Source organism: Plecotus auritus, assembly GCF_963455305.1.
Source record: "Plecotus auritus genome assembly, chromosome: 8".
Taxonomy (NCBI): Eukaryota; Metazoa; Chordata; class Mammalia; order Chiroptera; family Vespertilionidae; genus Plecotus; species Plecotus auritus.
The window spans coordinates 30,100,384-30,127,078 of NC_137782.1; the positions used below are offsets into that span (position 1 = coordinate 30,100,384).

The 26,695-nt window shown below is 52.4% G+C and overlaps 1 protein-coding gene across 1 annotated transcript; it reads left to right on the forward strand.

Annotated features, from left to right (window-relative positions):
* The first annotated feature begins 417 nt into the window (after positions 1-417).
* TPRA1 (transmembrane protein adipocyte associated 1) lies at positions 418-13,575 on the forward strand. Its single transcript, XM_080686725.1, has 11 exons — positions 418-728; positions 6,781-6,921; positions 7,101-7,233; positions 9,896-9,982; positions 10,075-10,147; positions 10,259-10,338; positions 10,851-10,961; positions 11,100-11,160; positions 11,356-11,458; positions 11,561-11,641; positions 12,906-13,575. The coding sequence occupies exons 2-11, from the start codon at positions 6,797-6,799 to the stop codon at positions 13,147-13,149; spliced, it is 1,098 nt and encodes a 365-aa protein (XP_080542851.1). The 5' UTR covers positions 418-728; positions 6,781-6,796; the 3' UTR covers positions 13,150-13,575.
* The last annotated feature ends 13,120 nt before the right edge of the window (positions 13,576-26,695 follow it).

The window sequence follows — 26,695 nt, forward strand, 5'->3', positions numbered from 1 at the left end:
TTACCTGAAGAATTGTTGAAGTTAGAAATGCGAGCTGAGGCAGTTCAAAGCAGAGCGTCTAAGCTTTGTCATTTCCTAGTTGTGTGGCTTTGAACAAGTTATTTAACTTCTCTAAGCCTCAAGTTCCTCCTCCGTAAAATGCGATTAGTAATAACCTTCCTGCAGGGTTGTTGTGAAAATTAGTGCCTATAACCTGGACGATGCTCAATAATGCCAGTGCGATTTGATGGAGGCTGTCCAGGCAGCGTGGCACGCCGGTGGAAACGCGTCACTCAGGTGCTGAGAAACACGCCAGCTGCTCAGCCCCACGGCGGCTTCCGGTCCCCGCCTGGGCTCTGCCTTTGAGGTCAGAGGGCCCCGCCCATTTGGCACCTGATTGGCTCTTTCCGCTGCGTAGCACCATTCCTATTGGCTATTGGGGGCTGGGGCGGGTCCTAATGCTCCGAGGAAGGACTGTGGCTGTTTTTGCAGTTTTGGCTGAACTAAAAGGACGTCCCTTCCTTCCGGGTCGACGCTGCGAGGAGGAGTCTCATGGCGTCCTGAGAGCCGGTGGGCCCGGCTCGTTGACCACCTCTCGCCTTCCCCTCTGACCTGTCATTTCCGCGGAGCCGGCCGCCTGCCCCAGGTGCTGGAGGCCGGAGTCCCGCGGTCTGTGCCGGGTCCGCGCACCAGCGGCTGCGGATGGGCTACCGCGGCGGCGGGGCCTGATCGCGGCCCGGAGCCCTCAGGTAAAAGGGACCCTCGACTCCTGTCATTGGCTTGAAGCCCTACGATTGGGCTGGCACCTCCACTCCAGAGAGGTCCCCGGCCTCCGCCTCCCGTCTACAGCCCTTCCCTCTCCCCGGCGGGTAGCCCTGGAGCCTGGGTGCATTTGGGATCTCTCCACGGCAGCTGTAAGGGAGCCCAGAGCTGATATGGACTCCTATCCCCACAGCTGGACCGGGGCCCACCTGCCCCGCTCCTTTCTTCTGGGTGTCACCACTTCTCGCACAGCCTCAGAGAATACACCGTTGAGGAAGTTTCAGGGGGCCCAGGGGGGTCTCTGGGTGTGGGGACTCAAAGGAAAAGGGGACGAGGTAACTAGGAATCCCATGGGGGTGGGGGAGAGGGGAAGGCCCTAGGAGGGGGCACTGACCACACACATAGCTGCACAGGCCCAGGGCTGTGGCTAGTGAGCAGGGCTTGCTGACCTGTGGCTTGAGGCTGTGCAGGAAGAGGTCTAGGGCCAAGACACCTCCACATCTGGGCCTCTGTTCCCATCTACAAACAGGGTGACAGGGCCTGCCTCCAGCTTTGCTCTGGCCTTCAGCAGCCTGAAAGGGGCAGGGGAGTGTTGTTTATGTGCTGAGGTTTTGCGGTTGTGCGAGGGGCCATCTGGAAGGCTGCAGGACTCTGCTTCCACAGGACCAGGGGAAGGAGGTGGGGAGTTGTGCCGTGGGGATGGGGCTGTGGGGTCCTTCCACCTGGATCCTTCTCCCACTTCCCAGAGGGGCTTGGTTGCACTGTACTGGGGATTTATTTGTCCAAATCATAACATTTGTTGAGAACTTATTTTGTGCCCGGCCCTGTTCTAGGGCAGTGGTCAGCAAACTGCGGCTTGCGAGTGTCGGCAAAGTCATTATTCAACAGAGCAGCAAACTGCGGCTCGCGAGCCGCAGTTTGCCGACCACTGGGGTATTGGGCCACGAGCACACCTGGGGTGGACAGCTGATAAATAAACACACAGCCAGGGTCACTTCTGACAGAGGCCAAGTGCCGTAAAGAAAACACAGTGTGGGTTAGCCGGGAGAGATGGTTAAGGAGGGCTGCTCTGAGGGGGTGGCCAGAAAGGTGAGACAGTGCTGGGACAGGAGCAAGCCCTGAGGTAGGCAAAAGTTTGGAGAACAAGCCAGGGCCTGGGGAGTAGAAGGGACTGAGGCAGAGCAGTAGGCAGGGGTCAGGTCAAGTTGGGCCTTGAAGGCGAGGGAAGGGGCCCAGGGTTTCTCTTCCTTCTTGGGGCTCCCCGTTGGGCTGCTGGCAGCTCACTTGGAGTGGCCTCTCTAGGACAGTGTCCACCACGGCTGAAGGATAAGGGGGTTTAAAAGTGCAACAAACAGCCTGCTAGGGGTTGGAAGCACTGAAGGGCATTACGGCAACTATGAAGAAGTGTCGCCAGTCTCTTTCTTCTCAAGGCTTTCTGACTTCCCCAGGTTTCCCATCTGGTAGCTCTGGGAGAGGTTTGGTCAGTCCCATTGCACAGATGAGGGATAAGGAAGCTACGGCCGAGAGAGGAGAGGCACTGTCCAGGAGCTCACAGCAGGTCCAGCACGGCCTGACCTGGGCCTCGCTGGCATCTTGCCCTGCAGCCTGGCCAAAGACAGAGGGAAGGACGTGGAGGCCCAAGCACTGGGTGGGAAGATAGCTTCTGGAATGTTAATGACGGCAAGAGACGCCTGCCCAGGTGGGAGAAACAGTCTCAGTTTCTCTGGTCCTGGGAAGCTAAGACCAGAAGTTCGCTCCACAGGGAGTGGGGAGTGAGCCGGAAGGGGCTATGGAATCGCTCTCCTGTCTCACAGTCACTTGAACATTATCTCAGGTCTCCAGACTCTTGAGGGAGGCAGCATACCCCCTCCCAGTTGTAAACTCCCTGTGCTCACCATGGTGGCCTGGTCCTCATGTGGGTACAGCATGCCCCCAGTTATACCTCAACAGTCACATACAGGTACAGAGAAGGGGGCTTTTGTCTTTGGGGGTGCCTGCTGGTCAGGGAGGAACACTTTTCTCAGGAGACTCCCCATGTGACATCACATGCTCTGCCTAACCAGCCGCTGACAAGGAGAGTGGGCCCACCCTCCCTGACTGAGCAGAGCTCCTGTGCAGGGCACTGCTGGCAAAGGGAGGACGGCCCTTCATTTGGTGGACTGCCTCGTGCATTGCAGGCCGTTTGGCAGTCCTGGACGCTGTCTGTGAAAAACCCAGAGCACCCTGCCCTGAAGTCCCTGTGTCACACGGGAGCACCTGTGCACCTGCTGAGGTGTCCAGTATTGCTCTGTACAGTCGGCTTCTACTCACTGAGCTTCAGCTTCTGGTGCTGAGGTTCGGCTTCTGGTGCTGGAACACAGGGCATCATGGAGCGGGGTCCTGGAACAAAATAGTAGCTTGTAGCAAAGAAGATGGGGGCAGTGTCTGCTGAGGATGCTGTGGGCAGTGTTGGCCACACCTGCCTTCTTTGCTCTCTTTTCTCCATCTTTGTGTCTGCCAGCAAGTCTTGGGGTCTAACCTCCCTAAGGTATCCCACATCCCTCCACCCCACCCCACTACTACCACTGTTTAAGCCACTATCCTCTTGTGTCCTGACTGGTGCAGTACCTCCTGAGTCTCCCTGCCTCTACTCTTTTCGCTGTTTAGTCCATTGTCCATGGCAGCTGAGCAATCCTTTCCTCAGGAAAATGGGACCCTGTCAACTGCTTTCGGAACACCCTTCTTGATGCACTTAGAATAAAATCACATTGCATGTGGTCATGTGGCCCCGTCTGACCTGGCCCCACCAACCTTTCTGATCTCATGTCCAACCACACCGACTTGTTTTTTACCCTTTGAACAGGCCAAGCCTGTTTCTATCTCAGGGCCTTTGCATTGTCCTCTCCCTGGTTGCTCTTTGTCCAGATTGTTTAAAGGCTGGCTCCTAATCAGTTATTTGGATCTCAGCTCATATTTACCTTGTATAACAGCCTAATTTGAGGCAGCACCCCTTTATGTTCCCTGGGATTCAGGCTTAGCCATTGAAACAAAGGCCAAGATAACAAGATGGATTATTCCTGTCTGTTGCATGGTAGTCTTCATGCAACCTGTTCAGGACATAAATGGAGCCCTACCATGTCTGGGACCCAGAAACCAACCTACCTTCCTTCCTTCCTTCCTTCCTTCCTTCCTTCCTTCCTTCCTTCCTTCCTTTCTTTCTTTCTTTCTTTCTTTCTTTCTTTCTTTTTTTCAGATTTTTAAAATTGATTTTTAGAGAGAAAGTAAGGGAGAGGGAGAGAGAGATAAACATCAATGTGAGAGCAAAATATTGATTGGCTGACTCCTGCACTCCCTTTAGTGGGGATTGAGTCTGTAATCGGGGCATGCGCCCTGACTGGGAATGGAACCGGCAACCTTTGGGTGCATGGGACGATGCCCAACTGGCCAGGGCCAGACACCTTTCTTATTACTCTGTTATCCTCAATATATGTGGCTTCTGCCTTGTGATCTAAGATGGCTCTGCTCTTGTTCCTACCACCACATTCACATTCCAGCCAGTGGGAACAGAGAAGGGCACAACCTGAAATTGGCAAACCTCACTACTCATGTCCTGTTGGATACAACTTGTTCACATGGCCACAGCCAGGGGCCGGGGACCTGGGAGAGTGGCTATTACTCTGGGGAGGCATGTGCAAGCTAAAATCCAGGGGCTCGAGTTCTCCAGGAAAGGATACATGTTGGGACTGCAGCAGTCTCGACTGTTTCCTGTCCTGTGCCAGCAGTCGCCAACCTTTCGGACCTCACGGACCATCAGTGGTCCACGGACCACCGGTTGGCGACTGCTGTTCTGTACCACTCCTCTGTGCTCTTATTGTCTCAGCACTTATCTCTAGAAGTTTGCTTTTAAAATATGGGCGTTTGCACTGGCTCTAGGCCTCCCCTCCTAGAACGAAGGCCCTGTGGGGGCAGGTGTGTCCCAGCACCTGGACTCCTGCCTGGCTCACAGTAGGTGCTTGGCACTGCCTGCCATGGGTGGGTGGAAGAATGCATGAATGAAGGAAGGGGTGGACTTCTTTGGTTGCCTCTCGCATTAGTAGAGAACAGGAAGGAACCAACTTCTGTTTTTGGACCTACTATGTGTCAGGCATATGTTCTCTTTAGTATTCCTCACTGTTGGTATGTCCTTAAGTTGCAGGTGGTCATGTGATCCCAGAGCTATTCAGTGGCCTGTTGGTGAGAGGGATGGAGGGGCCTGAGCCCCAGGTCTTGCCCAGCCCTTGGGCGTCTTCTCGCTCTTTAAGCCGGAGGCAGCACTCGTTTCATGGCTGTGAGAAACAGTGAGCACGTCCCTGCATTCCCTCTAGCCCTGTCTTGGCCTGCTGTTGTTCAGCAATAGTGTTAGTGCCAAAGCATAGGTCCGTGGCTCAATGAATTGTGACACAGTGAGCACACCTGGGTACCCACCACCCAGATCAAGTATCTAGAAGGTGTGCCTCCCTCCACCCCTCTACCCTCCATTCTCCACAAAGGTGACCCTTATTCAGTCTCTCCATGGGGTTAAACCGCACGTCTGCTCTGCTCCTGTGTGTGGCTTTCCCGAGATTCTTATCTGTGAGGCCCTTCTGTGTTGCTGCCTGTAGCAGTAACCCATTCTTTCTATTTCTGTGCAGTATTCCACTGTTGTTTATGTGAGCACTGCTGTTCTCACATGCATTCTCATTTGGGCTGCCTGCAGCCCAGGGCTATTATAAACATACCCCGAAGTGGAGACATGGGCATAATTCTGTCCAAGTCCTCATTTTATTTTATTTTTTTAAAATATATTTTATTGATTTTTTTACAGAGAGGAAGAGAGAGGGATACAGTTAGAAACATCGATGAGAGACATCCATCAGCTGCCTCCTGCATGCCCCCTACTGGGGATGTGCCCGCAACCCAGGTACATGCCCTTGACTGGAATCGAATCTGGGACCCTTCAGTCCGCAGGCTGATGCTCTATCCACTGAGCCAAACCGGTTAGGGCCAAGTCATCATTTTAAACGCTGGCATCTGTTACATCCTGGTGAGCAGGCCACACCTGGCTCACCTGCCCTGAGCCCCCGAGCTCCCTGTGGAAGTCCCTGCCACTGTCGATGAAGGCCAGATCTACTGATACTCTCCTGAGTCCTGTGACCTGCAAGCCTGCCTCAGTTGTCCACGGTGGCTCCAGGACCCTAAACCAGCAGGTCTCCTATCTTCAGGCTGGACTCTAACCTCTCATTCTCAAATCATCATGTGGGCGCTTGACTGCACCCCACCCTTCATACTTCCTCAGCAGCTCCCTCTAACTCCCATCACAGCGCCTCCTCTTCTCTCACCCTCTCCACTTAGAGACCTCTGTGCTTCTTCTAGGCGACAGTGCAGTGTACCCTCCAGTTGTATCTGTCTTTCTAGGGTGGCAGCAAAGGGAGACAAGGGCTTGAGGGCTACTTGAGTGTGCATGATACCCTGCTCAGGCACTTGGTGGCTGTGACCGCACTCTGCCTCCAAGTGGGTTCTGCCTGGGTGTGGAAGGTTGGAGCTGAAGCTCAGCTACTGAGGACTTCATGTGTGTTGGCTGCTGGAGGCACCTGGCATCACTTATCTAGTACTCACTGCAACCTCACTGGACGGACACTTGTTACTCCCATTCCTGGGTCGGGAAACAGGCACAGAGAAGACAAGGAAGTAAGAGGCAGGCTGGGACATGAACTCTGTCTCCCCCAGATTTGGAGGGACCAACAAAAGTGATGCCAGATAGCTTGCATTGCTTTGCCTGGCAGGCTCAATCACTGAGGGAGCTTTTATTGTTTGGGGGTCATGAGACAGACAGAGCCTGAGACAAGGGACTGGACCCGTGTGTGGGGTTGGGTTGGGACATGTGCAGGAGCACCACACCTCACCTCCTGCCTGGTGTGATGGGGAGCGGGCAGCAGGCTCGCTGTGGGCAGCCCCTCTTGTACTCCACTGGGAGCCTGAGACCAGAGGCCCAGGGCTACACAGCCTCTGTGCTGCTAACCTTGTGGCTCTCACTCCCCTAAGGCTGGGTGCTGGCAAGATGGAAACCATGCAGGAGGTGGTTTGGGCCAACGGGAGCACAGTGCTGTCCCCGCCCCTGGCTCCCAACATCAGTGTGCCACATCGCTGCCTGCTGCTGCTGTATGAGGACATTGGCACCTCTAGGTAAGGCAGTCACAGCCTTGTTTGGCTGGCTGGCTGTGTGTGAGTGGGTTTTCCTGGTGTGTGTGTGTGTGTGAGTGAGAGAGAGAGAGAGAGAGAGAGAGAGCGGGGCGGGGGAGGGGGAGGTGGTGGAATGCAGACACAACCTTACCAGTGAGCTGGTTTTTATACCTGTTTGTTAGGGTCCGGTACTGGGACCTCTTGCTGCTCATCCCCAATGTGCTCTTCTTCATTTTCCTGCTCTGGAAGCTTCCATTTGCTCGGGCCAAGATCTGCATCACCTCCAGCCCCATTTTTATCACCTTCTATATCCTGGTGAGTTCACTCCAATTGGTGACAGAAAACCCAACTGCAACTGGCTTAAGCAAAAAAGGGAATTATTAACTGCCTCTGAAATGGAAAATCAGCTTCAGGTATGGCTGGATCCAGGGGATTAAGTAATGTCATCAGGACTGTCTCTCTGCATCTCTGCTCTCTGGCCTTCTCTCAGATGAGTTCTCCCCTTATGGTGTCAAAGATAGCCAAGAGCATCTTAGAGCTCATATCCTGCCGCCCTGCTAACTGTAGCAAAGAGTACCTCCAGTATAGACCTGTACTGCCCTCTGATTGGCCCACTTTGATTCTGTGTGCAGCCCTGAGCCAATTACTGTGACTAAGGGGAAAGGGATACTTTGGAGCTGGGAGGGTGGGGTCAGCTCAGCCTGACCAGAGGAGGATGATAGTTCCTGGAAGACAATTGGGGAGCCATTACTAAAGGGAAGATGAATGGATGCTGAGTGGGGAAAAGTTACCCGCTGAGCCTTCATCCATCCTTCTGTCCATCCGTCCATCTGAGACCTCTTTGTAGCAGACTTCCTGCCTGTTGGGAGAGCCTGCATTCTCCTTACTCAGTGGTCTTGGTGGGTGTTGCCTGGGGAGAGGTAGCAGGGCTATGGCTGACAAGGCAATCCCAGGTGTGAGTCTCAGATGTGGGCTGTCCAGCTCCCTTTCTTCAGGGATCACGCCTGACTGACTGGAGTCCTCCCTTTCTGTGCCTCTTAGCTATCACTACCTGAGAGCTGAGTGGCTCCCTGGTCTCCCCTTTGTGGCGGGGGTCAGAACTTCCCAGTCAGAAGAATGGGTAGTGGGCAGGCAGAGAGGCAGGGGAGGCTGTTAGTAGACCTGCTGACTAGACCCCCAGCCTGTGAGGTGGTGTTGAATAGGGATGGGGATCAAGGCCTGCTTTCTTCTTTGCCCTCTCCCACAGCCTCTCTGACCATTTACTTACTTATGTATTTATTCAACAGATATCAAGCATCTACTATATGTCAGGCAGATGCTCTTTCTGGGGGAGTGGGCAGGAAAAGAAACCCAGGGCCAATGCCCAGGAACACGAGGCAGGGCCAGGGGAGTCAGCACTGGCCCCACCCTCTTCCTCCTGGGTACTTTGTCCTTGAGAGGGGGCAGTGGTAAGAGTGCACTTAGGCAGACCACCTCCAAACGCCAGCTGTGCAGGATGACCTTGGGCCGGTGGCTTGACCTCTCTGTGCCTCAGTGCCCTCTTACGTGATGTGTGTCCGATCTGATTTAGGTTGTGGCACTCCTGTGAGCACCAAATGACAGCGTCCATAGCTCCTGCCCAGTGAGGGCTTGGTATACCGTAGGCACGTGGCGTTGGTTGCGTCTGCAGCCTGCTCTTCTGAGTGGTGTAGGCCTTCCCAAGGCTTAGACGTGGCTTACATGGCACAAAGGACAGAGTATGTATGAATGTGGGCTCTTTTGTTTGTGTCAGAAAAGGAAAATCCACAGAAGCCAGACTGAGAAACTGACAAACCACAGGGCTTCGGGCACGGCTGGATTCAGAGGCTCAGTGATGCTCCGGCGCTGTCTCTATCTCCTTAGCTTGGTGTCTTTCTGATGGCCCTGTCCCTAGCAGTCTCCACCCTCATGGCAGCCGGGCAGTCCCAGCAGCTCTGGGTTTGCATTCCCTCAGCTTCCTTTCCCAGTGATTGCACCTCTTGTCCTGGCTGTGACTTTCACTCAACTCCCTTGGGTACCACCCCATTCCCAAACCAGTGGAATGGCATTTTAGAATGGCCAGCCCTAGGCCACAGGCCAGTCCCTGAAGTCAGGAGTGGTGGGGTCAGTCCCTTCCCCCAAACCATGTGAAGGAGGAGGGTGGGAGAGGAATGAAGCTGTTGCCAGAGGAAGAGGGTGGATGCTAGGGTGACAAAAGCTACAGATGCTGAGTGCAGTCACTTCTGCAAAACCTACTCCTATGGCACCTTCCCTAGGGTCTGTGATGCCTCTTCTCCATGGCCTCCTTCCTCAGCCCCAGGTCTCAGAATTAAAACCATTACTATGACAAGACTAACGGCAGATGTGGACCCAGCCCTTCCTGAGAACCAGGCACACGTCTACATTTATTTACCAACTAGAGGCCCAATGCATGAAATTCGTGCAAGAGTAGGCCTTCCTTCCCCGGCTGCCGGGACACCGACTTCCCTCTGGCACCTGGGACCCGGGCTTCCCTTGCAGCCCCAGCTTCGTCCGGAAGGTCGTCCAGAAGAACATCTGGTCTAATTAGCATATTACACTTTTATTTTTATAGATTTGATCCCTCCAGTGCTCAGATGCAGTTGTGCTATTATTACTTCTATTTCATAGACGAGGAAACTGAGGCGTGGAGGAGCAGTTTCTTGTCTGAGGTCACAGAGGCAGGAAGCAGCGGAGCTGGGATTTGAATCTAGGCATTCTGGCTTTATCATACCACCCTACTAACCATTCTGCAGCTGTCAGTGTAGTTGGGACACTGAGGCCTAAGAGGGAGGACCAGGCAAGTGGAGGGTGGTCTCCTCATCTCCTGCCTTGTTTAGTTTGGAACCCTTCCATTCTGGAGGAATCAGAACTACTGCAGATGTGGGGGGTGGGTTTGCTCTCCTTGCGATTCCCGAGGTCTGGTTCCTTGACTCCACCACACCCCCTTCTCACCCAACAGGTGTTCGTGGTGGCACTAGTGGGCATTGCCCGGGCCGTGGTCAGCATGACGGTCAGCACCTCGGATGCTGCAACTGTTGCTGATAAGGTGTGGCTGGGCCTGCTGGCAAGGGGGGTGCTGGGCACTGGGGAGAGGGGTGACTGGGCCCCAGGCTGACACTCTGCCCACTCTGTGTCCAGATCCTGTGGGAGATTACCCGCTTCTTCCTGTTGGCCATCGAGCTGAGTGTGGTTATCCTGGGCCTTGCCTTTGGTGCGTCTGCTGCTGGGGCTAACGCTCTCCCTGCCCCTCCCTGGCTGGGGGCCAACCCCACCATGGTCACCTGGGCTGGCTCCTGCTGACTGACCAGCATATTTTTTCCAGGTCACCTGGAGAGCAAGTCAAGCATCAAGCGTGTGCTGGCCATCACCACTGTGCTGTCCCTGGCCTACTCTGTCACCCAGGTAAGAGCGGGTGGGCGGGGTAGGGCAGCCCTGGGGGCCCCCTGGAGGAGGCTTGTAGTCAGCGAAGGCCAGGGATCCACTGCCTCCTGGTCCTGGATCTGGGTTTGAATGTTTATCGGGTGCAGTGTTCTCAAAATTTAGTGCATCTAAGGAGTCACCTGATGTGCTTGTTAACAAGGCAGGTTCTGGGGGCCCCTGCCAGATTTCCTTCTTATAGATCAGGGTGGGGGAGGGGAGGATGCCCATCACCTGCGGTTTTAACAAGCAGCCCATGTAGGAGAATGTAGGTCTGCCCTTTGCCCAGCTCTGTCCCCTGTCCCAACTGGGCCTGTTCTGGGTGCTGTAGTTGGATGGGAAGGATGTGACCAGAGAGTAAGCTGGAGCAGGAACCCCTGGGGACCAGGCTGGGGCTGGGCTTGGTGTGGTGGATAGCTTCTGTAGTGGAAGGCCCCAGGGAGGGGACTTTCCAAGTGGCAGAATCCTGTGAGACCCTTTCCTGCCTGCCCCTGCAGGGGACCCTGGAGATCCTGTACCCTGATGCCCACCTCTCAGCTGAGGACTTCAACATCTATGGGCACGGGGGCCGCCACTTCTGGCTAGTCAGCTCCTGCTTCTTCTTTCTGGTGAGGCAGAGGGTGGACCCTGGGCCTAGACCCGCTGGGAGTGGCCAAGTTAGCCGGAGCCTGACACCGTGGTACCTGGCCTAGTTCTAGGCCTGGTGCTCCCCAGCACCCTTCTCAGCCCCGCTTCTCTCTCTGTAGGTGTACTCTCTGGTGGTCGTGCTTCCCAAGACCCCTCTGAAGGACCGCATCTCCCTGCCTTGTGAGCTGCTCTGGGACACTGCTGGGTGGGAGGGTAGGGAGGGTCTGTTTGGGCCACAGTGGCCTGGAGCTGGAGAGCCCTGGGTGGGAGGGAGGGAGGGAAGGAGGGCTCCTTGGGAGACCGAGGGGTCCCAGTAACACCCTGGGATGAAGTGTGGAGGAGAGGACAGGATCTCACGCTCCCCCCACCCCCCAGCGCGGAGAAGCTTCTATGTGTACGCAGGCATCCTGGCGTTGCTCAACCTGCTGCAGGGGCTGGGAAGCGCGCTGCTCTGTGCTGACATCATCGAGGGGCTCTGGTATGGAGGCTGGGGGAGCTGGGACAGGAAGCCCCCGGCTGGGGAGGTCCCGCCCAATGAGGCATGCTCTGACCGACGGTCCCCTTTGTCCCCCTCCCCCAGCTGTGTGGACGCCACCACGTTCCTCTACTTCAGCTTCTTCGCACCCCTCATCTACGTGGCCTTCCTCCGGGGTTTTTTCGGGTGAGTCCTTCCACAGGGGCCCAGGAGGGAGTGAGTGGGGGCTGGTGGGCTGGAGGTCTTGACAGAGCTCCAGGCTTTCCAGCCCACCGCCCGGAGTTGGAGGGCTCCAGGCGCCCCCGCGTGGCTGCGGGCGAAACCGCGCCTTCCTCTTCCTGAGCGTGTGTACCTGCCTGGTACAGCTTCTAGAGTTCCCCTGCTTCAGATGTAGGCTAAGACAGGAGAGAGGGGCAGACGAGTGTCTCTGTGTGTGTACATGTACATACATGTAAATACACACAAACACATGCACACTCACACATACAGACATGTGCACATTTGTGCACACACACAAATACAAATATATGCCACACACATGGAAATGTACACTTTACTGTACTACATACACAGTAGCTATGCACATTGTTCTGCTCTGGCTGTTTTTCATTTAAGAATAGATTAGTCCATTCATTCCTCAGCACGCACTCACTGTGCCATGCACTGCTATACCCGAGATACAAATGGGAATAAATTATACAAAGTTTCTCGTGCCCACAGAGCTTCTATTCTAGCTAGGGGTGACTAGGCAGAAGAGCAGGGTTGTGGGGAGTCCAGAGTGTATTTGAGCACGGGGTGGGTGTGCACACTTGGAGGTGTGTTTGGGAGATGGGATGCTAAAGACATGTGGGATTGAGAGTTGGACCCCAGGCCTCTGAGGTGGTGGACCATGCATTTCCCCCCAATCCAGCCTTCCCTACCTGCCAGGTCTGAGGGAGTCTTCCTCCTGAATGGAAAAGCTGGGAGAGGGCTTTAGAGGTGGGGTGAGGACTAGATTGATTCCAGCCTAGCTCTGATCTAGCCTCAGTGAGGCTCCTGTTTGCAAATTGGGTGCAGTTTTTTCTCCCTCAAATAGTGATCCTGAGGATTGAGGGGTTGGGTGAGCTCAGAGTGCAGGGGTGGAGGTCATGGCCAGTGCTTCTGAGTATGCTGACCAGGTACTGTTTCAGGCTGTTCACCCTACACGAAGAGCCTCTGAGGTTGGGGTTGTTGCATCTATTTGGGGCGAGAAAGCAGGCACAGCACCTTTTGCCCAAGCGCACACAGCCAGGAGGAGGCTGGGTTTTAGTCCTGTTGGACTCCATGGTCTAAGCGATAGGGACCTCAGGTTTGGCGTTAGGCAGCCGTAAGTGCATTTCCTCCTGGTCTGATGGCCTCATTGCCCAATGAAGAAGGGCCTTTCTGGACTCAGACTGTGGGGCGCCCCATGCCCCTCTGTCCTCCCTACTAGCTCGGAGCCCAAGATCCTTTTCTCCTACAAATGCCAAGTGGATGAGACTGAGGAACCAGACATGCATCTGCCCCATCCCTATGCTGTAACCCGGCGGGAGGGCCCGGAGGGAGCAGGTGCTGCCAGCACACAGTTCGACTCAGCCAGCGGAGTGTCCTACCTGGATGACATCGCTTCCATGCCCTGCCATACCGGCAGCATCAACAGCACAGACAGTGAGCGCTGGAAGGCTCTCAATGCCTGATTGCAGCTGCCCTGGCTGGAAAGAGTCCGGGGCCTGTGGATGGCAGAGGGGAGAGGAGGCCAGGCAGTGCAGAGTCCTCGGAGGACAAGGCCAAGGACCTTGTGTGGGTGGCAGTGCTATGCAGGCTCTGTCCTTCCATCTGGGCCTCCAGTTGCCCTCAGCCATCTCTGCTCTAGCTGTTCCCTACCTCCTCCCCCCTTCCCCCAATTCCGTCTGCCCTTGCCCTGCTCCACAATGTGGTCCAGATTATGATCTCTCATGCTGGCCAAGGACACCTCTTTTCTCCAAAGGAGAAAGCCTGGGCACCCAGAGCTGGCACCCCTCCCTACAGCACTTTGGCCTTTTCAAAGCTCACTCTGGCAGGTGGGCTGAAGTGTGTATATTTTCTTGATCTATTTTTTAATAAAAAGGAAAAGGAGCACAAGGTGTTGCTGTGGAGATTCTGTAGGAGTACTGGGGCTGGGTCCTTTCAGGAGCCCAAGGACTGGGATGTTCAGAGATCCCGGCAGATCCCTCTGCATCCTGAGCCCAGGGAGGCTCAACCAAGAAACACCGGTCAGTGCGCAGGCCCTGCTGACTGCTGGGAGGCGGAGAGAAATCTGGGCCAAGCCATCTCTGTTTGAGTGGAGGGGACAAACGTGGAAGAGAGTTGTGGTTTCTGTGGGCTGTCTTTCCGCTCTGTTAAGTGTGTGGGGGTTGGAATAAGCCCTTCGGTCCCATCCTTTCTCTACTACGGCTCTCTTGACTTGAGCCAGCCACTCCCTCCTGCAGCTCCAGTCTTACCCTCTGTTGAAAGGGATAAGGAGCTCTGTATGTTGGTGAGGACTAGAAAATAGTAAGTGTGGATGACTGGCATTTGGGAATCGAACAGTAATGATAACGTATTATTTTTAGCCTCTGGAATGGTGCTTGGCACCCAGTAGGTACTGAGAAGACACGATGCTGGGGAATGACATTTGTAGTAAGAATGGATGTGATGAGGGGAAGTCAGAGTAAAACACTGGGATGGGAAAATGGAGGGAAGAGGGAAGAGCCACACGTCCATATTGCTGCTGGTGCAGCTAACTTTGGTTTTGAGTCCTTTAGCAGCCAGAGGAAAGAGGGAGTTGCAGCTATGTAATTCCCACTGTCAGAGGGGAGGAGGTCTTAGCCGAGGCAGTGGAGGTGCTGAGAGTCAGACTTGGCACCTACCTCTGCTACTGCCCTTTTTCTCAGGAGGGCACTGAGGGTACCAGCTCCAATATAGCTTGTGACAGTGAGTCCCACGTGCCAGGCTCCCAGAATCCAGGGCCCCGAGGGCTGACATCGGCATGGGCATGGCAAGTGCAAAGACACAGCCAGTGAGCTGAGCTCCGCCTCACAACTTTTGAAGAATCCTGTTAGTGAGAAAGGGAAGCCTGCAAGTGTTGGAGGCCAGACAGGGGTTTTTACAGTCAAATTCAGAGCTGGGTTCAATATTGGAAGCCTCTGATGTATACACAATCTAAGACGTCATAGCGACAGCCTGCTTTACTCAGATTACTGAGCAAGCAGCCAAGTCCTCAGGGAGGTATCAACAGAAGAAAAGAGGTTAGAAGCCTGCTGCTTTTTTGTTCTGATTTTAAAGTTTGTTTCTTTAAATATATGTAGGTGGCAAAAAATGTTCATGCATTACAAGGGATATATACAGCAAGAGGTGAATCTCTGTGACCTTGGCCTTCTGTTTCCTGCCCCCCTCTCAGGAGCACTGGGAAGTGTGTGTGTGTGTGTGTGTGTGTGTGTGTGTGTGTGTGTGTATTACCCCTGGTTTAGGGGCCATAAATGCTCTGTAGCTTCTTTTCTCCACTTGGTAATTGATCTGCTGATCATTCACTTTGGCAGCTGCACACATCATTATGGATTCATGGCAATTTATTTAACCAGTTCCCTTGGGATGGACTTTTGTTTCTAAGACATTTCCCAACAACAAACAATGCAGCAACAACATTTCTTATAAATACGCTTTTGGTAATTCCTGTAAGTGAAATTGCTGGAACACACAATCTTAATTAAATTGTTTTAGTTTTATAGTCTTCTGGGAGACTAATAACTGTCCTCCGATATATGCTCTCCTTTTCCTCCACAGTACTAGAATCCCTGGTTTTTAGCTGGATACACAGCTACCTGGAGTGAAGGCTCTCTTTTCCAGCCTTCCTTGCCGGGGGATGTGGCCATGTAACTGAGTTCTGGCAAGTGCGCTCAGTTAATTTGTTTTCCAACAAGTAGGGAGAGCAAGACTTCAGTTGGAACAAGGAATGTCTTTGGGTTTGCAGGGTCATCCCTTCACCTTCGGCCTCCTGGGCCTCATTTCCAGGCTTCATGGGTCATTGCCAGCTTCACACAGAAGTTGTCCCTTCGGTTTGTGGCTTTCCTCCCTCAGAGACGCTGGGACCAAGCTCATAACCCATTGCCCTCCCCCCTTCCCCTTCCTTCAGGTTCTAGCAGCCTACCTCCACTTTTGGGGCATGGGGGACTATGTGACCTTGGGGAGAGCTGATGCATTGTGGGGGCACAGGCTTGTTTTTGGAGATGGGGCCTGTGAAGTTGAGGAAACACATCATTTATTATTATAGAGCGTCCCCAGGACCCTGTGCTGAGCCACCTCCTGGAATGCCGACAGGGAAGCTCTGTCCCTTCCCTGACAAGGTGTCACTGACAAGCTGCCTGAACTTTGCAGTCCCAGGTCCTGAGCCCAGGAAGGGCAGGCAAGCTGTCTCCTGGGTTGAGGGGAGTCACCCTTAGAGTAGCTTAGCTTCCTGGGCGTGTCTCCAACGATGCTCAGGTTGCCTACACCTGCCACCCGGGCTGTCCGGCACCATGTCACTGAGCCTGGGGCTGCTTGAGAGAACTCCTGCTCCACTTCTTCCTGCAGCCCAAGCCTGCCCCGCCGCCTCCTTAGGGCAGGGTGTCATGAGGGGAAACAGCCAGTCCAGAGAAGCATTTGCCTAGCCATCACAAAGGGAGGCTGCAGCCACAAGCAGCCTCAGTCTCAGAAGCTGGTTTGTGGAGGAGTGAGAGGTCAGAGATATGCACTTGGTTCTAGGCCCCACTGAACAGATTGGTGTGAGTGGCCTGGAGCAGAGTGGCAGTCTGACTGGGCCGGGGACGAGACTCACATCCTCAGAACTACAACAACCGAGTGAGACCTAAAGGATGTAAGTCCTGAGTACCTTGTGTCCGGGGCTTCATACAAGGGCTTGGCCCTCAGACACAGTCCCAGCAGGGCAGGGGCAAGGTAGGCCCTTCTGGGAATCCCGGGGTTGCTGTGGCTCAGAGCACCATTCTCCTCTGAGAGCCGGTTATCCTTGTTCATACCCAGGCCGGCCAACAGAGAACATTCTGCTACACCCTGGTAAGTACCCTGTGAGACAGGTATTCTTTGTGGATCCCATTTTACAAATGAGGACTCCGAAGCTCAGAGGTGTCATTATTGTCTCGTGGGAAGTGGAGCTGGGAGGTGGGCCCCGGGGAGGGTGGGTTGCCATGCTGCACCCCAGCAGCATTGGGAATGGAGGGTGTGAACCAGAGCTGGAGAGGAAGTCCGGGTTATCCAGCAGGGCCCTGTGTTGGCATTCAAGGCTGCTGGTTGGTTATCCTGGGAGATGATTGTTATTCAGGGGGCTGTGATCACAGTGGTTCTAAACACTCCATGTGGGTTTCACTATTAGGACACATTTCCTAACATGGGGAAGCTGAGGCAGAGAGAAGTCCATGGCCAAACACAGGGCAGGTGAGATTTTCCTAGGCCTCTAACCACTGTACCTGACCGCCAAGACACAGAAACACCTCCTGCATAGAAAGGGCGCTAAGCCTTGCCTCTGGGGCCCCTGGACCAAGGTTAGGAAACCACAGACACTCCACAGCCCGTCTGGGGGTGCAGAAAAACACCAAAAGATTGCCAAGGAGGGACAGAGAGCTTCCTGGCATTTATGGCAGAGTGGGGTCCGGAATGCAGACAACCTGGTTCCCATTCCCAGCTCTGCTTTTCCCTCCAGTGTGACCTGGGCAGGGCCCATCCCTCTCTGTGGCTTGATTTCCCCACTTGTAATGTGGCACTGATCAGGCCTCCTAGGCCTCTGTGGAGCCCTTTCCCCCATCCTGTGCGGGGCCTGGCACAGAGCCGCTTCTCCATCTAGGGGGCTGCCTACCTCTGTTCTAAGCAGGACCTTGGCAGGGGTCGGGGTATGGAGCGCTGGGGCTGCTGCTGGGAGTGCTCCTGTAATTGGCCCTGTATATCAGGAGGCACCTGCTGGCCCGAGCGTGGCCAGTGTTTTATTATATTGCTTGGAGCTGGTGACTCAGCTGAACGCATCCAGCAGATCAAGACCCAATCACCTGCTGTGAAGAATGTTTAAAGCTGCTCCAGTCAAGCTCTCATTCGGGGCTCTGGGCACCCTGGGATGCAAAATCAGTTCTGCTCTGCTGGGCCAAAGGGCATCCTGGGGAAGACAGGCCTCATTCCAGGTGGAAAATGTGAGAGCCGCCCAGAGGGGATGGCTCGGGCTGGGCCCTCCCACCATGGCCTATCCCTGGGGTTTGTGTGGGGCATCTGCACTCTCTTATAGTCATCCAAGCAGCCTCCTACCCAGAAGGTGGCCTCTGGAAGGCTCCTGCTCTTCCCCTCACACCCTAATTTCAATTACTGACTCCCACCATCCTCATAAACAGAGATGGCCCATGGGCTTGCTGAAAATTTTTTTTTAACTAGTCAGAATTTAAATATTAGATTTCACATACATGCCCAGATATTCAGTTTCTCAAAAATAAGAAATAATAAATAAATCACAATATGCCACAATCCCCGATTGGGGCATTTTCTCCCCAGTTCTGATAGGTACCCTGGCCTGCAGCAATCATCTGTCTTCTGCTTGGCCCCTGTACGTCTGGGAATTTGAAATATCAGAGAAGTTCTAATGGCACAGCAATGAAGTAACATCTCCCAGGCTGCATCTTGTCCTCCCCCCTTGTGTCATTCCACAAACCTTTTCTGAGCACCTACTGTTTGCTGGTCCAGACACAGGGGGCAATCAAGAAAACGAATCGCAACCTCATATTGCTGTGCTCTTTTGCTTAGTCTACTGATAACCCTATTTCTCACTCTTTAAAAACCTTTTTAGCTTCCACAGCTGAAAGTCCTGTTATTTTAAAATATGTTTTTATTGATTTTAGAGAAAGAGGAAGGGAGAGGGAGAGAGAAAATCATCAGTGTGATTGGCTGCTTACTGGGGATTGAGCTGCAACCTGGGCATGTGCCCTAATTGGGAATTGAACTGGCGACCTCTTGGTGCATGGGACACACCTCAACCAGCCGAGCCACACTGGCCAGGGTTCCATTTCTCACTTTTATGGACGGGCTCTCCAACATTCCCATTCTCAGATTCTCCGCGCCCCGCCCATCAGGCCTAGCCATGTGAGGCTGCAGTGATTGGCTTAGGGATGCAAGTGAGACTTGGGCCTAGCCAATCAGAACCAAGGAGCTGCTTCTGGACCTTGAGAACAAGACCTCTCTTTCTGCAGGGTTGGCTGGGCTGTGGAATGTTGTCTGAAGCTGCTATGAGCAGAGCCAAGATAGGGAGCAAAGCACAGAAACAAATACCAGCACCTGGATCCATCTGTGCCTGAGTGTGCTCTCGCCAGGTTTCCAGGCACAGGAGCTGAAGCGGCCCCATTTTTTGCCCAAGCCAGTTTGAATAGGGCTTCTGTGCCTTGTGGCAAATGTGAATGAAGGGGGATCACACCAAGAAGATGCTGGTGGTGGTGGTGGTGGGGTGGTGCTGAGGGCATGGAGAAGGAGACCCAGCTCTGCCACAGCCAGGGTCCTTCCAACATGGAGACTCTGGATGAGCTTGAAGGTAAACCAGTGTTAATAAAACAAAGGGGGACAGAGTAGGAGGACAGAGGGACATGTGCAAAGCACAGTGCCGATGTCAGTGCAACAATGCTCTTGGCATCTTGGTTTAAATAGAGAATCCGATAATGTCTTAGTTTTAATTTTTTCCTTCTTTCAAATGGCCACGAGCTTCTTATGGTTTGACTCAGAAATTCTAGAAAATAACAGATGCCACACTTAATATTATCCGCAGGGCGAGAAATTATGACATATGACCTCCCATCATGGGCCTCGCAGCCTTAAAGCGAATGTTGGTCCCATTTCACAGGACAGGACAGCCAGGTCCAAGGCTCCTTTGTACAAATAGCCCTTCTAAGGACACTTTTGTACAGACAGACAGTAGAACAGGAGTTTACACTCTCACGTCAATCTCCACGCTGAAGAGGAGAACATATGTGCCTTTTCTGGTGAACATTCCCAATTCCCCCCTCATTGAAACCAACTTGGTGATTGCGAATAGCGCCTGCATTCTTGCAGCTGTAGGAGAGCGGGACCATGTTCTTTCTTATCTTGAAGAGATTTCTTTTCCAGCATAGGAAAGGCTTAGAGTTTTCAAAGCTTAATGCTGAAATCTTATTATTTGGCAAGAAGAGGAGGTGGGGGGTGTCGGCGGGGAGAAAGCAGGCTCAACAAGCTTGAACAGTAGACTCTGGAAAGGCAAAGAGACAAGAGGATTAGCAAGTAAGGCACTGGGGCATCTATCACTGCCTCCGCGGTGAGACACAGCGGGCTCCGAGTGTGTTTCGAGGAGCAGGTGTGTGGGCACACCCCGACCCACGTGCCTTATACAGAGATGCTTTTTCCCGATGAAGTGAGGTCAGGAGGCAGCAGGCGAGGGCTGGTGCCAGGCTTCATGGTCTCATCGGTGCCCAGCTCCCTCTCTCTTTATGTGCGGCCATCTTAGTCTAGGCTCCCACCCTCGAGGTGGCCTCGGTCACAGGATGGTGGCTGCAGCTCTGGCGGTCCTGGGTCCTGTCCTCGGCAGGAAGGAGGAGGAAGGGATGGGGTGAAGAGTGAGAAGAAACCATGCTGTCAGTTGTTCCCGCATCTGTTTGAGGATGTTCCCATAAGCCGCCTTTGATAAGCCTCGCTTTCACCTTGCTGGCCAACGATAGCTGATTTGGCCACCACACTGCAAGGGATCCTGGAACATGTGGGGGTTTCTTTTTCTTTTGACCTGGGCACATGCTGCCCCAGATAAATCAACAAGAAGGAAGGAAAGAAAGAGAGAACGAAAAGAAGAAAATATTAGGGAGGCAGCTGGCCGTCTCTGCTACACGTACTCAAAAATATGAAGAATCAGTTAATGATTCTAACTGGTGGTGGCGCATATCGCAGCTTTACCTTTTCCCACAGTCACTCAAATAGGTATTTTTAAAAGAACGTTATGAATCTGACGTCACAGATACAATGAAACCCCCCACAGGACCCTCCCTTCCACATTCCCTCCCTGACCCCAGTAGCACGTTCTCACTACACCACTATCTTGAATTCTGTGTTTATGAATGCATCAAATAGACCCGTATCCATGAACAATGTGCAGCGCCGTCTTGTTTCTTTACATTCATTAAGCGGGCGCAAGCTGATCCTTTTCCTCCACAACTTGCGTTTTCCTTCAGTCTTGTTGATATTTATCTATGCTGATCCTTCTAGCTGCTGCATAGCACCCTGTTACGCAAACAGCATCGGTTACTTGTCAATGCTGGCAGCCAGGTTGTTTCCAAACTGTGAAAGCAGACGGCGCTGTGATGCACACCCTGTGCCTGCCTTTCTGGTTTCCTGTGCATGGGGAAGAGCTCTTTCAGCGTCTCCTTCTGAGCATCACAGCCGTCCCTGGGGCAGGGAGGTGGTGTAGACCGGGGTGTTCACATTGGGATCCGGCCCTGCAGGGGGTTCTGAGATCCTCGGGAGGAATTGTCAGATCAAAGCTATTTCCAAACTCCTGCTTTATTTTTCAATTAATTTTTTTTCTTTTTAGAGAGAAAGGAAGGGAGAGAGAAACATTGATGTGAGAGAAACATGGATCCGTTGCCTCCTGTGCATGCCCCAACCAGGGATCAAACCCGCAACCCAGGTATGTGCCCTGACCAGGAATTGAACTTGCAACCCTTTGGTGCACGGGCTGATGCTCCAACCAACTGAGTGAGTATAGCCCTTGTCTCATGAGTACACAGTGAAATTTTCCAGACCCGATGTGTGATGACATGATAGCTCGGACAGCCAACAGAATATGTGCTTTAATTTTAATTAAAATTACATTTTGAGTATTTAATTTAGAATAAGGTAAATGTTGATTAACAAAAATCCTACCCACGAAAACTCTTTGGGGTCCTAGATAATCTTTCCGAGTGTGGAGGGGCCCCGAGACCAAAAGGTTCAGAACTGCAACAGACAGACCAGACCCATCATTGAGCTCCACAGGGCTGGAGTGCAGGAGGGACTACGCTTCAGGGCAGGGAGAGCTGGAGGGCTCCCTCCTCCCCTCCCCTATCCTCCCAGACTTACAGGTTGGCTTCCACTGTAAGAAAGCTTTCCTTCTTCCCTTTCCTTTCTTTCTTTAAAATGTGTTATTCAGAGGAAAGCATGGACACCTTGGAGAGTGAAAGGGGTCACAATGATATGAGAGGAATAAACCAGGCCCGTCCCTAGAAAACTGGGATGTGTGCTCACCCATAACTCTCCCCGTTCCCAACTCCAGCTGGCTTCCAGCTCAGGAGAGCTCAACTACTACCGCCCCAGAAGGGCCTGCCCAGCTCAACTACTACCGCCCCACAGGGGCCTGCCCAGATCTGGAAGCCAGGCTTTGGAGGGCTTCCTGCTGCTTCCCACTCTCTCACCCCCTACGCCATTAGGTCACCAAGTCTGTGTACTTTACATTTCCAAAATATAGCCCCAATCTAGGCTTTCCCCTCCTCTGCCAGCAGCTAGGTCCCTGCTGCCCAGCCCATCTTTTCTAGACCAATGCTGTCATTCCCATATGGCCCCATCCCCTTTGCCGACTGAAGCCAGAGAGATCTTTCCAGAGGCAGCTCTGATTTTGTTGCTCAGTCATCCCCTCAATGGCTCCCTTCTAGCATGACTCCCCAGGGCCTCAGTAAGGCCCCCAGTGGTCCCACCCTCCTCACCTGCCTCACCTGAAGCCACAGTCCCCTGTCTACGCTCCAGCACCCAAGTATGGGGACTCCTCCAATTCTGAGTTTTCCAGCACTAATCTACCAGCCACCGAGGGTCACAGATTGTTTGTGGTTGTGATGTTTCATAGCTACCAAATCAGTGTTTTACAACCATTCCACTAAATTCACTTGGAATTATATTAGGACACTATTTTGGCACCCCTCTGTGAACTAATTCAGGCATTGAGACTTGGCTCTGTAGACTTCCCACCGGCCACTAGAAGGCGCTCTGTAGCAGCCTCACAAGGCGGAGCCCACGCTCTCCTTTGTGAGTATCTGCCTGTCTCATCCACAGTGACTATCAAAGAGCCTACAGAACTGGTCCATAAAACAAATCTTGGTGAGACGCTGTATTTAGCCAGCTCAAGCGTGACACCTGATATACTGGTGTAAAAAAAATTGTGTTTGTAGAAGTCAGCTCAATATTCATTTACATATTTAAACTGTTTTATTTGGAAATTTAATGTGCATCCAATATTGAATATCTTTTTCTTGTCATGCTTTATATATAAAGCATCATCCTTTTCACCACGCCTCATGGAGGTGCCTCTGCCCCCCCCTCTCATTTCTTCTCATTCAGGTGAGCCATGATGTGTAAAGGTGGGATGTCCAGTCCCAAAATACCAGGGGTCAGGGTCTGTGCACATACAGCTCCTTCGGTTTGTGATGCTTCTGCTCTCCCCACATGGTTAATTCCTATTTATTCTCCAGCCTCTGCTCAAACCCTAGCCTTTTTTGACCTACCAAAAAGGATAGGCGCCCCCTTCTACCTGTACTTGGGTGTTTGCTGAACAGACACATGTAGAGTTCCTACCATGGGCTAGCCCAGGGGTGGGCAAACTTTTTGACTCGAGGGCCACAATGGGTTCTTAAACTGGACCGGAGGGCCGGAACAAAAGCATGGATGGAGTGTTTGTGTGAACTAATATAAATTCAAAGTAAACATCATTACATAAAAGGGTACGGTCTTTTTTTTTATTTCAATAGTTTTATTCATTTCAAACATTTTAACAAGAATGTAAACACTAATTATTATAATTTGAAACTTCAAAAAATGGAGGAATCATAGCACAATAACATACCTTATATTGAAGATGGCAAAGGCAAAATAAAATTGCCTATCAAAGGAAAGGTACAAAAGCCTTTCAAATTAAACTTAAATATAATAAAATAATTTAAAACTAAAACAAATAGAAAAGAACAAAATGTGTAAACAGTAAATTAAACATTTTCTTTAGTGCAGCTTCCAAATTATGCCCGGGACGTAGATGTAGATGGCAATGTAGACTGGGTTGAAAGGTTTTTGGTCTTTAAAACATCAACTTCAGTGGGAACAGTGTTGTTGGTCTCCTTTTTAGCTAATGCTCTGATACTGTGCTCTCCAGGGGCGTGTCTCCCTACATCACCACGATAACGTGTCTACGCATTCCCAGGGTGATGTCAGGGGACATGTCCGCGGGCATTACAAGGAGCCTCTGGAAGATTGAGAGGTTGTTTCTTCTACTGAATGGGCAGATATAAATTCTCCCACTCAGAAGGAGCTGCGGCCGTGTTTCCCGACATTGCCATGTTAACACTGCTGCTGGTGAAGGAGCGGAGGGGAGAGCAAGAGAACCCTCCGCTCTTTCGGCTCCGCGGGCCGGATAGAACAGCCAAACGGGCCGGATCTGGCCTGCGGGCCGTAGTTTGCCCATGGCTGGGCTAGCCACTGCTCTAAGGTACTTCACCTCCAATGGCTCATTTAATCCTCCCAGCGGATGAAAAGGGAAGGGGCTGCTGTTATCCTTACCGTCGACAAAACAGGCGCAGAGAGGTGTTGAGTGACATGGCCATGCTCCCCCCACTGGTAACTGGCAGAGCTGTGATTCAAACCCAGGCAGCCTGGCTCCATGCCCATGCTCTCAGCTGCTCTGTTATGTTGTCCCTCATTCATTCAGGGTCCTCTGTAATGCACCATTTACTTGTTATATTTGATTATTATGATCTCTTTCAGGATACTCAGCACAAGGCCTGCTTCTTGGTAGGTGCTCAATATACACTATTGAATGAATGTAAACATGCTTGTTTCTTTAGGTGATCAAAATATCCACTTTAGCCTGGCCAGTGTTGAGCGTCACCCTATGAACCAGGAGGTCATGGTTTGATACCTGGTCAGGGCACATGCCAGGGTTATGGGCTTGATCCCCAGCAGGGGGCATGCAGGAAGCAGCTGACCAATGATTCTCTGTCATCATTGATGTTCCTATTTCTCCCTCTCCCTTCCTCTCTGAAGTCAATAAAAATGTATTTTAAAAAATATCCACGTTACCCTAAATTTTTCTTTCACGAACTGAAGCTATATGAGGCTGGGGGAGGTCAGAAACCCTAGACCACTCCCTCCAGCCCAGATCACTGATAGATGGTTGATGCTCAGAGGGCAGAGGTGGGTCATCCTAGACCTGCTAGTGGCAGAGATGACCCACCTCTGCCAGAGGGAGCCAGAGAAGGCTTCCTGGAGGAAGCTACTTTGGATTAGGTTTTGCAGGGTGAATAGAAGTTCGTTGAAGCACAGAAATCCATCCTGAGAGGACCTGGGGTTGGAAGCTCACCTGTGATGAAGGTTCAGTCTTGGCCTCAAATGACCTCCCTTCATTCAGGTTAAGGAGGGACCATGGAGGAGAAGAGGAGCAGCTGTGCGAACATTTACAGAGGTCTCTGTACCAGTGAAACAGGTGTTTTCCAGTCACCCCTTTGGCCAAACTATTTAGTGCTTTGCAGAGAAAAGCAAGTCAAGCCTTGTTCTCTGTGCTTTCTCCCACTTGAAATGATGCTTCTGCCCACCACCTCGGCGCCTCCTGTGTGGCTGGAAGCCCTTAGGATTTCTGGAAGTCTCCTTTGAGACTGCAGGTGTCCTAGGAGTGAGGCAACTAGTGAGAGTAGTTGACCACTGATCTCTCCATTGTTGGCTCCCAGGTGAGCAGACATGGGCAGGGCCACTGAAAGCAGCATTGGCCCTGGAGGGCACTGGCAGAGGTGGGTGGGGTGGGTAGGAGGGCTGGCTCCAACCTCTGGAAGCAGAGGCAGCGTGTGGCCCAGGCTGGCCAACGAGAGCACCGTGGTCCCTTGGATGCATTGATGGTTAGGGCGGTCATGTGATCTTACCTTGTCCCATGAGAGAAAAATCTCAAGCTTTTGTCTGCACTGGTGAGGAAAAGAGAAGGTGTTGGGGTCATAAGTGAGAAGCTGGAGGCCTGGCGCCGATTGCACGCGGTCTTCACCTCCATGTGGGAGGGCCAGCCCACGCATGCAGCTGGTACAGAGAAAACTGGCATCAAGAGACAGGCTTCTGAAGAGACGTCTTTCAACACCTGAATCTGCGTGGGCCCGAGGTCTTGGACATTTAATGACTTGAACTTCTCCCTCGTATTACAGAGCCAGGCTGGGTTGAGTTTCTGATGCTGACTACTGGGAGGATCCAGGGCAGAGGAGAGTTGGCTTAATTAGGCTGTGTCCAGAGGGCATGGCACTGAACAGGCGGGGGAGACACTCCTGTATTTTCCCAGCTACCAGGTAGGGGTGGGCAGCACTGAGTGGTGTAGAGATTACAGGTGGGGAGAAAGCACACACACTCACTTATGCAAAGCCACACAACAGACTTGCTTGGCTACCTGCATGAACCTACAGGCACAGGCCTATAGACTTACAACAGAAACACACATACACAAATACATTTCAAATGGTTTACAAAAGTGCAGTCCAAAACAAAAGTACGCAGCCTGTGACCTAGAAGTTCCGTTTCTGGGAGGCTACCCCAAAGACAGAATAAAGGATGTGTCCCAAGGCTTGGCTCCAGGGAATTTCCCTGCAAGTGCAGCTCGGTAATAACAAAAAGTTGGCAGCTCTCTGGATTCCAGTAAGGGGGTGCTGAACTGCCGTGGTAGAACACAATGGCATGCTAGTCAGCCCTCAGTACGACAGGCACAGCTGTTTACTTATGTGGAAGATGAGTATCATTTATTGTTAAGTGTGTGTGTGTGGGGGGGCGGGGGCAGCGGGGAAAGCAGCTTGAAAATAGTCTGAATGCTACAAACCCATTTGGGTAAAACAGAAGTCAGAATTAGCATGGAATAGGGGCTGGATGTAATGAAGGCTGTTTCTAAATCTTATGATTGTGGTGCTATTTATTCTGGTAGGATGTGAGTGTTGCTTTGCAAGTGGGAAAAAAAAAACACTTGATCTTGAGAAGGAATATGAATTCTACACACATGTACCCTCCTATGTGGGAAAATGAGGGTAAGTATGTGGGTTGAGATTACCATATTGCTTATAAAAGCATACGGTTGGAAACAACCTTGATGTCCAGCCAGAGGGGATTGATGAGAGAAATCAAAGGGCAGTCATTCAATAGTACGGTGATGCAGTTGTTACAAAGAGAGGAAGTTCTAGATAAACTCTTATGAGGCACAGTCTCCAATAAATACTAAGT

What these genes read in the sequence shown, in the direction of transcription:
- TPRA1 (XM_080686725.1), top strand. Translation starts at nt 6,797, where the DNA reads ATGGAAACCATGCAGGAGGTGGTTTGGGCCAACGGGAGCACAGTGCTG. An exon ending in TATCCTGGGCCTTGCCTTTG is followed by an intron (nt 10,148 to 10,258) that starts GTGCGTCTGCTG and finishes TATTTTTTCCAG; the next exon opens with GTCACCTGGAGAGCAAGTCA. An exon ending in TTCCTCCGGGGTTTTTTCGG is followed by an intron (nt 11,642 to 12,905) that starts GTGAGTCCTTCC and finishes CCTCCCTACTAG; the next exon opens with CTCGGAGCCCAAGATCCTTT.